We start from the raw sequence: 12,918 nt of genomic DNA on the forward strand, positions 1-12,918 counted from the left end.
GATTCATGACAAAAGCGGCACAGCAAATACTGCGCTGATGAAGCTGACAGTTTGAAGTTGTTTGCATAAAAGCATGTGATATGGATGGCTTTTGGTTACCAGTGAGGGAGGTTTGCAAGTGTATGTGTTCCAGTAATTCGCACACATGTACGGCCAACCTGTAACTGTCGCTGACCTTTAACGAGATCAGAATCACTGTATCCTGTTACATTTGTTTGAAGAGATATGGCTGTCCGTTAGAGGAAAGCCACTGGGAGATCAAGTTCTTGTCACTGCCTGCTAAATTCTCGCTCCTCTTTTTGGGGAATCTGACGCTGGACAGTAACTTTCTTTCTTTTTTCTTTTTAAATATTCTTGCTAGTAAGTGAAACGAGCCGCCGATCTATATCACCTCCCGATCTATAAATCTATACAAGATCAGAGCATTCAAAATTAGGAAGAACACTGGAGAAATGTGACCGCACTGCATGAAGAACACATTTTCCTTTCTGTGATATGGCCTGCAGTCTCAAACTGATGCAGTGTGGGCTACGACGCTCTTTCCTGCTCAACACAGTGATCCAAATCCAGCACTAATCTGCTGTATCGTATATATTTAGAGCATCGTATATAATGGTCTGGCGTCAAAAGTCTTGCTGGTTGAACTTGGGAGACTTAAACATTCATGTAGCCAGGTGTGGCCACAGTTCTCAGGCAGGCAGCTCTTTACAGCACGCTGAAATTAATGAAAAGATCATCAGTGAAATTTGTTTTGCATATAAAGGCTGGTTGCTGTTTACTAGCCATGAGTTCAGACTTGTGAGGCTGTGGTGTGTGTGTCTGTGTGTGTGCAGTCATCTGAATGAACAAAGTGGCTCTGTCAAACAAAACTGTGAAACTGTGAATATAACTTCCACTATTGTTACACGAGAACTGTCCAGATGTTTAGCTTCTGCCCTGTGCTCTTGTTCTCCTCTTCCTCTCGTCTTGTTTCCTCCCACCCCTGCTCATTTCAGTATTTTTGTTTTTTGTTCCTTTTTACAGGAGCGATTCCAAGTGAAAAACCCGCCTCACACGTACCTCCAAAAGCTGAGGAGTTATCTAGATCCAGCGGTCACAAGAAAGGTGAGTGGCCTTGCTAAAACATGCTTCCCTGTTCCACTGGCCGTTTCAGCGCTGTGGCTTTTCCTTCCCCTCTGACCCCTCTATCTCTTGTCCAGGATATCTCTACAACTGAGGAAAAATTGTGCACATGAGTTCTGGAGGAGACAACCTGGGAACTAGTTGCAAAACGGGCATCAGAGTGACTTAGATAGAAAGGAGACAGTTGTTTATCCGGAACCGCCCGGGTTTGAGAAAACCACTGGCCACTGCTGTTCTGTGGCTGAGGGCATGCTCTGCACTCACCATGCACTGCCAGAAAGAGCAATGGAGAAATAAAAGTTTGAAACAAGCTACTTGAATGCTGAGCGACGCAGTCACATGAAGCGCTGCACTCGCATCACCTTGTAGCATAGCAGGGACTAACTGAAGAGATCAGGAGCGTCCCAGCAACATGATAAAGATGGTCTTATGTCATCTGAGCAGCCAGTTCTGGTTGTTTTCCTGGCAGCTTGGAAGGGAGAAGGGAGTAAAAGGAGGAGCTTCGTGAAGACAAGTATCAGCCAGCTCTTAGGGGTTTGCCAAAATGAAGTCTTTTTGGCCTTGCTGAGCGAGCTGTGGGGGGAAGGTTGGGAGACCAGCGTCTGTGATAAACAAATTAACCAGAAGACTCTGCCAGAATAACAACAAATCGCTGAATAATTCAATTTGGATTGACTGGAGTTAAGATGTTAAAGCACAACTGGTTAGCTAGAGCAGCACAAACAAAAGCTGTGATGACTAAGGTAAAAAGAGGAGCAGAAATGTTTTATTGGTGCAAGAAAATACCCCAGACAGCACATTCTCTGTGTGTAGCCAAAATCAGCGTTATTAATGGGTACAGTGAGGAGTGACTCCTAATGGTAAATTATGCAGCTTAGTCAGGAATGAAAGAGTAGCTTCAATAATCTTTAAAGAGAAAGAACATAAAATTAATGCGATAAAAGTTTTCTCTGCACATACTGCGTCTCCTAGTACACCTAAATTGTTGAAATGCTGACAGTTCAATAATACGAGGCTCTCACAGAATTTTAAGAGCATTTTGAATGCTAGTTTAATTTACAACCACTCAGGTTAAGACTGACTGGTGATGGTGGCTTAGGCTGCAAAATATATGCTTTTCAATGATAAGTTCAGCAGTTTGACTCCTAGTTCTCGGCCTTGCCAGGCTGGGACTTTGTTTGCTTTTTGGCACAAAGAACTGCATTTGCAGCATGTTAGATGGTGACGATAAAGAGCTAACTAGGCTGATCTGGAGTATCGACCGTCACAGAGACTGCTTCACCTATCTGGCTAATGTAATGCCTGAGAGATTGCACTTATAGAAGATCTGATAAAGGCAGAAAGCACAAAGAAAGTGACGCATGTCAAAGGAGACATGATAGACAAAACACTGAAAGGCTGTGTCAGTGGTAGAGGTGCAGGTTTGTTGACAGCTAGTATAAATCTGCCTCGGTAACTGACACCGACTGTGAAACTATAGATGGAGAAGTACTCCTCTTCCCTTCCTTCACACATGCTGCTGAAGTTTTCACACATGAATGCCTAGTATGAGGTAGTTACTGGCTATCACTGTGTTTAATTTTCACATTTCTTATCTCATAAGAGAACCGGAAGAATATTTTCAGGTGTGTAATAAATCTGTTTAGCTGTAGTTGCTAGGAAATGCATAAGCCTGGTTCTGGCTGAAGGTAACAAAATCCACCTACAAGCACTTTTTAAGCTCTCAAATTAACTTTTTTTTTATCCGCCTAAAGCTGAGGTGTCAAAAACAATGTTGTTGATTGAGCTTTAGTGGTGCTAGTAGGTGTAATTGTAAGCAAGGCTGAGCTGTCCACCTCCTGGTTGCAGCTTTAAATTTGGTGTCTCAACTTTCTCCTCCAAATCTCCCGTAAAATTTGACTAAGCAAATTTTCCACAGTGCCATACTTGAAGGAGTTGGTGTCTAAACACTCAGCACACTCGTTGTTGGTTCAAGTCGCATCCTCCTTCTTTTCTCTTTATCTTAAAGTCATCTGTGTCTACATGACTAACTGATCTATATTAAACCCCTTTAAATAAAACAAAGCTCTCTTTATTTATTTACCATCATATTTTTACCGATTAGTCTCATAGGCTGAGTGGGCCATGTGGGATTTTGGAAAGTCTTTGCCTGTTCTTTGCCCTGATCGGAAACCTCAAGTGGTCAGGCACAGGGGAATCAAATGAAAACAGAAAGTGAGTCGGGTAATGGCGAGGGAGGGAACAAGAAATAGTGAATAATAGAGCGGGTTAAAGGGGTAGGTGGGGGGGATTTGAAAGAGATGGACAGTGAATGAGAGAGTGAGAGACAAAAAAAGCATGAGAGAGTGTGGAGGAAAAGAAAGAGTTATGGGCTTCTTTCTACATTCCTGCACCATCCCCCTTTTCTTCAAGCTCAAACAATTGCCACTTTGTGCCACTGTGAGAGAGCTGGAGGTCATTGCCTCTGCTTTTCCATAGGCAGGCTCCGGTGCATTCCTCGAGGCAGCTCTCAACCAATAGGCAGCCAAGGAGGAAGAGCTGCAGTCCAACTAGTCCCCAAGAATGTATCAGCTATTGATTTGTTTCCAGGATGAGCCCTCCTGAGCTCACACTTCCCTAAAAACTCCCTTTTTTACCCTCCCTTCTCTACGGTTTCAGTGCTTTCCATGCGCTTGCTTTCCCCTTTCACTTCTCCCTCCGCGTCTCCTCCTTTTTCTCATTTCCCCTCGTGTCGTCTTCGCCCTCCCTCCCCACTGTCTGCTCCTCTCTCTTCCTGCTTTCTCCGTGTTGCAGCTGGTAGCACTTAAAGTGTGGAGTGCGGGGTGTTTGGTGGGGGCTCCGAGAGCCTGCGCAGTTCTCCCAAAATTTGCTCGGCTTTCCACACAAGCGCACAAACGACTCCTCCCTAATAAAAACACTCTGTTTCTCATCTCCTCATGTTCCAGACACACGCCGCCTAAGCCCAAAGACACAGGTCATAGCTATGGGAACAGCTCTTGTGAATGTTAATAATAGGTTAACGTGGGACTGAGCTTCGTTTCCCCCCCTGATACAAACGCATCATGGAAAGTGACTAGGCCCTCCAACCCTCGATGGACTTCTCTTCTCTTCTCTTCTCTTCTCTTCTCTTCTCTTCTCTTCTCTTCTCTTCTCTTCTCTTCTCTTCTCTTCTCTTCTCTTCTCTTCTCTTCTCTTCTCTTCTCTTTTCAACCACAGCTATCGGCCCAAGATGACCATATTAGGGATATCCACTCTCAGTGACATCATATGGAGAACAGCAGAAAAAACTGTATTTGCTTTAGTCTCATGAGGATTGCCTGCACTTCCGCTGACCTCGTTATTTGAAACAATGGCAATGTTTAGTATATTGTATATATACAGCAGGAAAAACAGGACAACACTAATGCAGAACTATCTTCTATTTAACTTGAATATAAAACAGCATGAAAAGTCTACAGTAGAATTTACAGTATCCTGTTTTGTCAGGAAAAAATACCTAAACGATTACACGGCTAACTATTAGCATGAATATACCTGAGTGTTATAAGACCGGGGGTTAAAGTGGGATTTGGCTGGTGTGGGTACCGTAATATCCAGTGTAGCAATGCAGAGTAAAATACGATCACTTAGAAATAAGACATATAAAAAACTGGCTTGTGAGCTGCACTGGGTTTGTTTTTTCTGCATACAGGATGTGATCAGCTGACCTGCGCAGCTGCTGTGTGCTCTTTGTGGATTTGACTGAATTCAACGACCCTCGATGTAACCAAACATCGGCCATAAACACCCCATTTTGCCCTATAACAGTCCAATACGCTGCATTAGTGCAAAATTCATCACAATACTGGAAACGAACTAGTTTAACATGCACTAAACTGCAGATCATGCTCATGCAATGTTTAAATAATACAAAAGTTATATACTTTAAATTGTTTTTTTAAGTCATTCAACTTAAGTAAGTTCGATCCAATAACTGATTAAAAAAAGATATTTAAAGCAACATTTATAATCTACCCAAACTTGAATTTCCAGTATATCAAATTTTCCTTGCTGAGCAGTCCTTATTTTCTTATCTTCCTCTCCTGTCCTTTATTTTTTTAATATCTTTCTCCATCTCTTAGAGCAAATGCTAACATTTTCTCCTCCCTCTAAAACTTTAACTTGCAGTCACACGTTTGTGTTTGGTGATATTTCACGAGCTCTTTCCAACACTGGAAATTGCCTGAGTTCAAGCACCGCTCCGATTACACTCTTCTGAAGCTTTTATTAACAAGACGGCAACGGGATATGAGATGGTGTTTTCACCTTTTGACACACTGTGTTTCAAACTCCAGTGCCAGTGCTCTATTATACAATCAATTTTCTCCCCTCCTCTCCTCCTCACTCCTCTGATGTAACACTTTTACTCTCCCCCTCTCTGTCCCGCTCTCTGATCAGGGATCCTCCCCGCCCTCCTGTTGCACTGTGAGGCTGTTTGATCATCACTGGTCACTCACTTCTCTTGTTTTGTTCCTGTGATTGTATAACAGCCTGAAGGGCCTTTTTGTTTTTGGTTTTGCAGAACACCTCCCGTTAGAGGATGAAAGAAAAGAGGAACCCGCTCATCTTCTCTGTTCTCTCGTTTCTCTTTCCCTCACTAGTTAGTTCACAGCTTCCTGCGTGCTGTCTTCTGTCTGTAGCCACAGTAACAGGGTTGAGAATGTGTGTGTGTGTGTGTGTGTGTGTTTATGTAGCTGCTACTGCTCCTGGCCAGGCTTGAGAGGTAGCCAATTAGGTGACTTGATTTTATCATGCTGCTTCCAGGAGGGATTATTGCTATTTACAGAACCAACATGAGCAAACAGAAACAACATAAGTGGATAAAAAAAAAAAAAAAAATCCAACTCATGCACTTTCACAGTTTCCAATGACTCAGCTGGCCTTCTTGTTTAGCCTCTTTATTGGTTACTGGCAAATAAAAGCATCATTTAGAAACCTATGGGAACAGCTCCATCTCCTCTTTCATTCTTTTATTTTGTAATCAGTGTGCAGGCTGCCTGCTTTTATATCTAAATGCCAATGTGGTTCCTTCTGTCTGTTTGTCTGACCTTTCTGTCAGAAACAAAGCTTTCTCCAGCCAAAATATCTCTGTGCTACCACATGTTGATTTACAGGAGTATGATGAAACTTTACCTCCCCCACTTTCTTTCCTCCTTCAGAAATTCAGACGACGAGTACAGGAGTCCACCCAGGTCCTGAGAGAACTGGAAATTTCGTTACGGACCAATCATATAGGGTGAGTCACTGCAGAAAGTGCGCGAGGCTTGTGTAGCGTTGCATGTCCGCGACCTGCCTATATTAGATTTAAGGGGAAAAGTCTGGCATTCCAGACACCCGGAGACGCAGACACTGACACTAACCACCACCATCCCCCATTCCTATCTGTGCTCTGACCTAATATTACATCGAAAGCCATGTGGCGACGAAGAAAAGATGAATCAATTGATTGTTTCGGGCAGCTGACACATGAACGGCGTCTGGAGGGGAAACACATTTCTCTTGCAATAGTTGCTCGCTAGTCTGCGATTCTGGAGACGTATTGATACGGTTGCTAAAGAGATACTGATGTTGTAACAGATAAAACAATGATGCATTCATCTGCATTTTCTGGTATTCCAGGGTAACAAGCCTCGACTGGCTGCAGCTGTTATTGGTTCAGTGCTGTATGTTTAGCCTTGAGGAAAGATCAATATCTCGGTGAGAGTCATACAAGGTCTCAGTGTTTTGTCTTGCTGAAGATCACAGGGCTCGAGTCACTAACTAGAGACCCTGTATGAGGATAACGATGGCCTGCTCGACATTAATGAGTCCCACTGGATTCTGGGACATGTTGGATTCAGGAGACTTCTATTACTACTTAAATAAATGAAGATGGTGCAAACATTTAGAAAGAGACATAAAAAAATTTACAGTTTAATTTTCTTTTGCTTGTCAGCTAAGCAGAAAATATTCTTTGCTTGGTTAAAAGAATTAAGAGGTTATTACTGCAGTACTAGAGAAACAAATAGCAACCAAAACAAGGGTTAGAGACTCTTGTAATTAGGTATAATCATACAAATCCCCTTTGGGGTTGCACCAGGAAAGGCATCTGGTGTAAATGTGTCAACTCAAACATGCAGCGCTACCTGGTGTGGCGACCCCTTGTGGCAAGGAAGCAGCCGAAAGCAGCTATCCTTTGAAATGTTCATACTTTAAAGGGAGCGGTTCAAGAGCACTGCTTCCTCTTTGAAAATATTAGCATAAAGCGAGTGTAAATGATAGTTGGTTATTGCTGATGGCTTAAAGTTTGGAAGAGGACAAAATGTGTAAAAAATATGCAGAGCTAGAGCGGACCCACTCTTCTGCACAATAGAACACACAGACCTGAATTTGAATGGAGCTCAAAGTTTTTCTTTTAAAGACACAGATTCCCAGTCGCTTTGCTTTCCTATTAAAAACGTTCACCTGTGGATTGTTTTTTGTGTCTGATTGAATTAGACTGCAGAGAAAATACAAGAATTTAACTCACAAACACAGGAGAGCAGACTTTTTGGATGGTTTGTTAGTACCATTACCTGCACAGCAAGCCATGCTATCTGTCAGATAATTACATAGTAAAAAGCATCAGCACAACAAACATGTTTGAAAGGTCCATTTTAAAAGAGTAGGCGACCACGTGCCGCGTGGCTGCAGTGCAGCGACCCGCGGTTTGAATATGCGCCTCGGTCATTTGCTATATGTCCCCTCCCTTCTCCGAACTTTACTGTCTTCTGCATTTCTGCAATAGTCAAAAATGACAACAAATCTTTAAGATAATAAAGAAAAAAAAGAGTACATTTCCTTGACTCCAGTTTGTTGAGGTGAGGCCTTGCAGTCAGCTTGCAGCACCTGCGCGTCACCCAAAAGTGGTATCTAAGTCTCTAATAATGCACTACTTTAAGCCTTAATAAAATTTAAATGGGTTACACTATAAATACACCACCATTTACATGTTATTACATAGTAAAATATGCGATAGAGACCAAAACTAGTATTGTGGGCTTCAATGGAGAATGATTCACGGCTGTGCTTAAGAGATGTGAATATTTTTAGTATAACCTTGTGGAAAACCTGTGCTGCTTGTGAATGAGGCACCTGGATTTACTGTACGAGTAATGAAAGTTAGCAACTCAAAGCAGAATGGTGGGTTGGATGGTCACAGAAGACATGGACACCCTGTCGAGGATTGGATGAAGCAACCCTGAGAACATCCGCTGCCCACAGGCTGTTGTAACAGCAACAATACTCTATATCCTAAACTACATCTCTCAGTCTCTCTGGTTTTCTCTTTTCCTGCCTCCCACACACATATTGTTTTAGTTCAGTGTGTCCATGTCAGCGACACTCACGTAAGTTATCTCATGTGTCTGACAACGCTGTCTCTCACACTCCTACACGCTGTTTACACAATAGTCAAATTCTGCTCTTCAAACCAAAAATACGTTCCAACCACAGCCAGAGACGATGTCCGCCTTCAGAGCTGAAGCTATGTTTACAAGGATAAAGTTATTTTAGAAACCTTATTGTTGGTAACTAGATTACACAAATAGTCTCACTAATCTAGATTAAACAATGAGGCGGTACCATAATAGCAAAAGGACAGGGAAAGGGAGATTGGGAGGGTAGAAGCGACTGATGATGTTGGAACACAGTGTCAGAGGTTAACAGATATTAATTATGCAGGCTGTGTATAATAGACAGATTGTCCCTTTATAAGCACTGCTGATGTGAGCCTGCTTCTGACTTGGTCACCAACATGCAGTGAATGGAGGATTGTTAGTTAGGGTCCTTTGGTAATAATTACTATGAGACCACACCCCCGAGCCTACTTAAACCACCACCGACCCCACTAGGCACTAGTTCACTGGACAATCTTGTTAGTCTTTTTCAGTCCCATGTAGTTACACCACAGGGGAGCTAATAAAGAAGCAGCTAGTGGATTTTTAAAGCAGTTTAGCTTTCATCAGCGCACTACCACTCTGAAGCCTGCCTGTGTCATTATGTGTATGCCCTACAAATTTACTTAATCGCTGAGCAATCAGCCCCATCGAAGCAGTTGTGGGACCAATAAAACGAAACGGCACCTCCACAAGACGCGATTAAATAAAGATCCTCTGTGATTCAGCTAACAGTGCTTATAAATACGAAAGGAGAGCAGCACATACCAAAGGTGGTGGGAGCTTTCCTGTGAAAAGCTCAGCTTTTCTGTGCAGAATGAAAACTAGAAAGCAGGCAAAGCGCTGGATGGGTGGCCCACTGTAGTGGCTGTAAGGAAAGCGATAAAGGGCTTTTGATCATTCTTCAGCTTTGTCTTTATCAGTGTGTGTGAGCGATAGAGAAATAAATACATAAAAGATTAATAATGAGTTTCTATTTGCGTGTTTGTGAACACGTTTGTTTCTCTGAGCCAGGAAGCTTTGAAATGGTCAATGCAATTCTTCTCTGCAAAGGAGGAGAGACAGGGTGAATAATCTGAAAACATCTACCGAGGCCAGGTTACAGCCCGGGAAGAATGTTTAGAAAAAACTAATTGCACATAATGTGTTATACGTAATGTTCGGGACAAAGATTTGATTTCTAATATGAGGCACAAAGAGATGTTGTTGCAAATGAGTAAAGCCAAAATTAGGCAGAAAAACCCAAATAAATCTATCAGGGAGCAACACCAAAACACCTGAAAGACCACAGCTAAAATGCATGATGACAGAATTATTTCCATGGTTAAAAAAAGAACCTTTACAACATCTAACCAAGTCAAGGACACTCTCGAGGACGTAGGCGTATCATTGTCAAGGCCTGCAATCAAGAGACGCATTCATGAATGGAAATATAGTATATAGTTTGTGTTGTAAACCACTGATTATACTCCAGAGGAGGAAGGTCAGATTAGACTTTGCAAGGAAACATCTAAAAGAGCCTTCAGAGTTCAGAAAAATAATTATTCGGACAGATAAAACAAGGTTAACCAACAAGTTTGTATCAGAATGACAGCAAGAGAAAAGTGTGGAGGAAGAGAGAACAGATATCACATCTAATATGGTGGAGGCAGTGTTATGCAATTATGGGCGTGTATGGCTGCCAGTGGAACCAGGCCACTAGTGCTTCGTGATGATATGACTGCTGATAGAAGAAGCAGGATGAACTCTGAAGTGCACAGAACTAAACTCTGCTCAGATTCAGCCAAATGCTGCAAAACAGCTCAGACTTTTTTGTACCAGACAGATTATTTTTCAATGGTCAGTTGGCTGATCTCAACCGAACAGAGCATGCTTTTCCATTACTAAGTACTGAATGCAGAGAGACCCACAGACAAGCATCAACTGAAGGTGGCTTCAATTAAGGATCTCAAGGGAGGAAATGCAGAATTTGGTGGTGAATTCTAGACTTCAGACAGACACTGGGTGTCTGTCTGAAGTATTTATTTGGTACCCGGGTTGGGGTTTTTTTTTTGCATTTTTTAAACGATTACATAATCAGTGTGATATTTTTTTTCTCATACTGAAACCTGAAAGAATTGCACAAAAATTGTATTTTTTAAGCAATAAATGGAAAAAAAATGCCAGATGTAGTAAAATTATACAAATAAAACTCATATATGCAAATTAATATTGTCATAAGGTTCAATAAAATATTTGAATTTTCTGGCAATTATTTAATGGTTCAGGCTTTAAATGGTTAAAAAGAGTCTTCAGATTTATGTTAGTCTTTCCCATTAATTTTAAACCTTTGAAAATTGGGTGAATGAAAATGGGTTTAATATTTGTAAGACCCCTTGAATTAAAGCCCAAAGTCTGCACTTCAATCACGTACTGATTCTTTGATTTACAACCCACTGTGTGCAGAGGCAAAACTACAAAAAATGTGTTTTTGTGCTAAACATTATGGAGAGCACTGGATAATAAACATTTTTTAAAATACCGTGTACTCTTAAAAGCAATGTATTACTCTCCCTTTCCATCTTTTTATTTTACAGTTTAGGCTCACAACTGTCCTGCTTTAACTTGCCTAATTTGTAATTGTCAATTAATTTAACACATTTGAAGTGTTTTTGGTTTAATAGTTTACACTTCTCGTCAGGTGGGTACGAGAATTCCTAAATGAAGAGAACAAAGGCCTGGATGTGCTGGTGGACTATCTTTCTTTCGCACAGTATGCTGTCACGTAAGTCTCCAGCAGCTCTTTCTCCTTGCACCACAATGGTCTATATGCAGAACTCATAATCAACACAACGATGCTATTCTGCACAACCGCTGATGCATCTCCACACAGGGCCAGCACCACCGTCGCTGCTGCCCGGTTGTCAGAAACACTGAGTCACTCGACGCCCAGTGCTGACACATAGGCACTGTGTGTTAAGCTAACCATATGCTTCTATTCATGGATTGACAGTGTGGTTATTAGTCACTCACAGAGTCGCTGTTCAGGCCCAGAGTGCCACACAGTTAAATTTTTAATTCACCACTCCACTTCACCATATGTTATTATAGTCTGTCGAAATTATGAATGGTTAGCCGTAAAATTGTGTTTACACAGTACCACTGCAGCAGCAAATTAAAGTCAAAGGACCAGTCTAAAAACTGAAATAGATCATAAAAGGTATGATTTAACAAGCAGCTTTCCATAGTTTGTGCCAACTACAACAAAACATGAGCTTTTTTCTAATATACAGGATCATGTCTAACACGAAAACCCTTTAAAACATTTGTTACCTTTTTTTAAACATGGAGTTGAACACTTTTTTACTTTTAAAAGAATTAGCCTCATATATAATTATAATTAGCCCTAATATATAAGATAATAAGATTGCATATGTTATGTTTGGATATGTTATAGGCAGAAGCAGGGTTTGTGGTTTACTAATGGATTCCTCATCTGTTATCGGTTGGTCAGTGTGGCTTTTTTAAAAATCTGCTGGCTAGCCTAGCATCATTCGATTAGCTTAGCAAGAGTCTGGCTAATTATCAGCATTTTTCACTTCCTATTAATGCCACTGCTTCAAAATTTACTGCATGTTTTCCTTGCTGTAGTCCTCAGTGAATTTACACCCACATCTAGAAAAAAATATATTTTTGTTTTAGGAATGCTTATGACTACATGTACATTGCTCATAACATGATAGCAATATGCTAATTCATACACTTTGCAGAGCATAGTTCCAATGTGCCACTTCTGTGGCACTTACATGGTTAAACAAATAAAATAAAAAAAAAGTGTGTATCAGACACGATGTATTGATTTGGTTGTAGTAGTAGGAAATAACTACTTCATGCTACAGTCACACCAAGGAAATTTTTTTTTTCCTAAAACGGACTTTTTGACGTGAAAGCGCATATTGCTCCTCTCAATAAGCAGCGGGTGCTGCGGTGGGCACCTCGCCCGTGCCAAAGCGCTCACAGGCAGAGGATAGTCCTCCCCCAGCTGCTATCAGGGCAGGGCTCCCGCACTGACTGTAACGCAGTCAGTTCTTCTTTTACCGTTATGTTGTTTTGTGGACCACAACGTTTAAAACTACTTATGAACACACACAAAGTAACTCCACCAGAGTGCCTGTTTCGGGTCACTTTTGCCGGTCCAAGAGCAGGGTTGGAATTGTGACATTAAAAAAACAATAATTGCTAAAATAAATTTAATTTGTAGTTCTAAATAAATTCTAAATGCATTTAAGACGTTTTTTTTTACTGACTTTATGTCTCTTCCACGATGTTATTTCTCTCTCCAACAGCGTAGGTTACAATTACA

At 41.3% G+C, this 12,918-nt stretch overlaps 1 protein-coding gene across 8 annotated transcripts in view; it reads left to right on the forward strand.

Moving 5' to 3' along the window:
* fmnl2a (formin-like 2a) overlaps positions 1-12,918 on the forward strand; it is a 50,119-nt gene that overhangs the window by 16,712 nt on the left and 20,489 nt on the right. For all 8 annotated transcript variants that reach the window (XM_082507167.1, XM_082507168.1, XM_082507165.1 and 5 more), the window contains exons 3-5: positions 1,024-1,104; positions 6,321-6,397; positions 11,257-11,340. In XM_082507167.1, coding sequence (XP_082363293.1) covers positions 1,024-1,104; positions 6,321-6,397; positions 11,257-11,340 — 242 coding nt within the window. The remainder of the gene's footprint in view (positions 1-1,023; positions 1,105-6,320; positions 6,398-11,256; positions 11,341-12,918) is intronic.

This window comes from Aulonocara stuartgranti (assembly GCF_965226115.1).
Source record: "Aulonocara stuartgranti genome assembly, chromosome: 16".
Lineage (NCBI taxonomy): Eukaryota > Metazoa > Chordata > Actinopteri > Cichliformes > Cichlidae > Aulonocara > Aulonocara stuartgranti.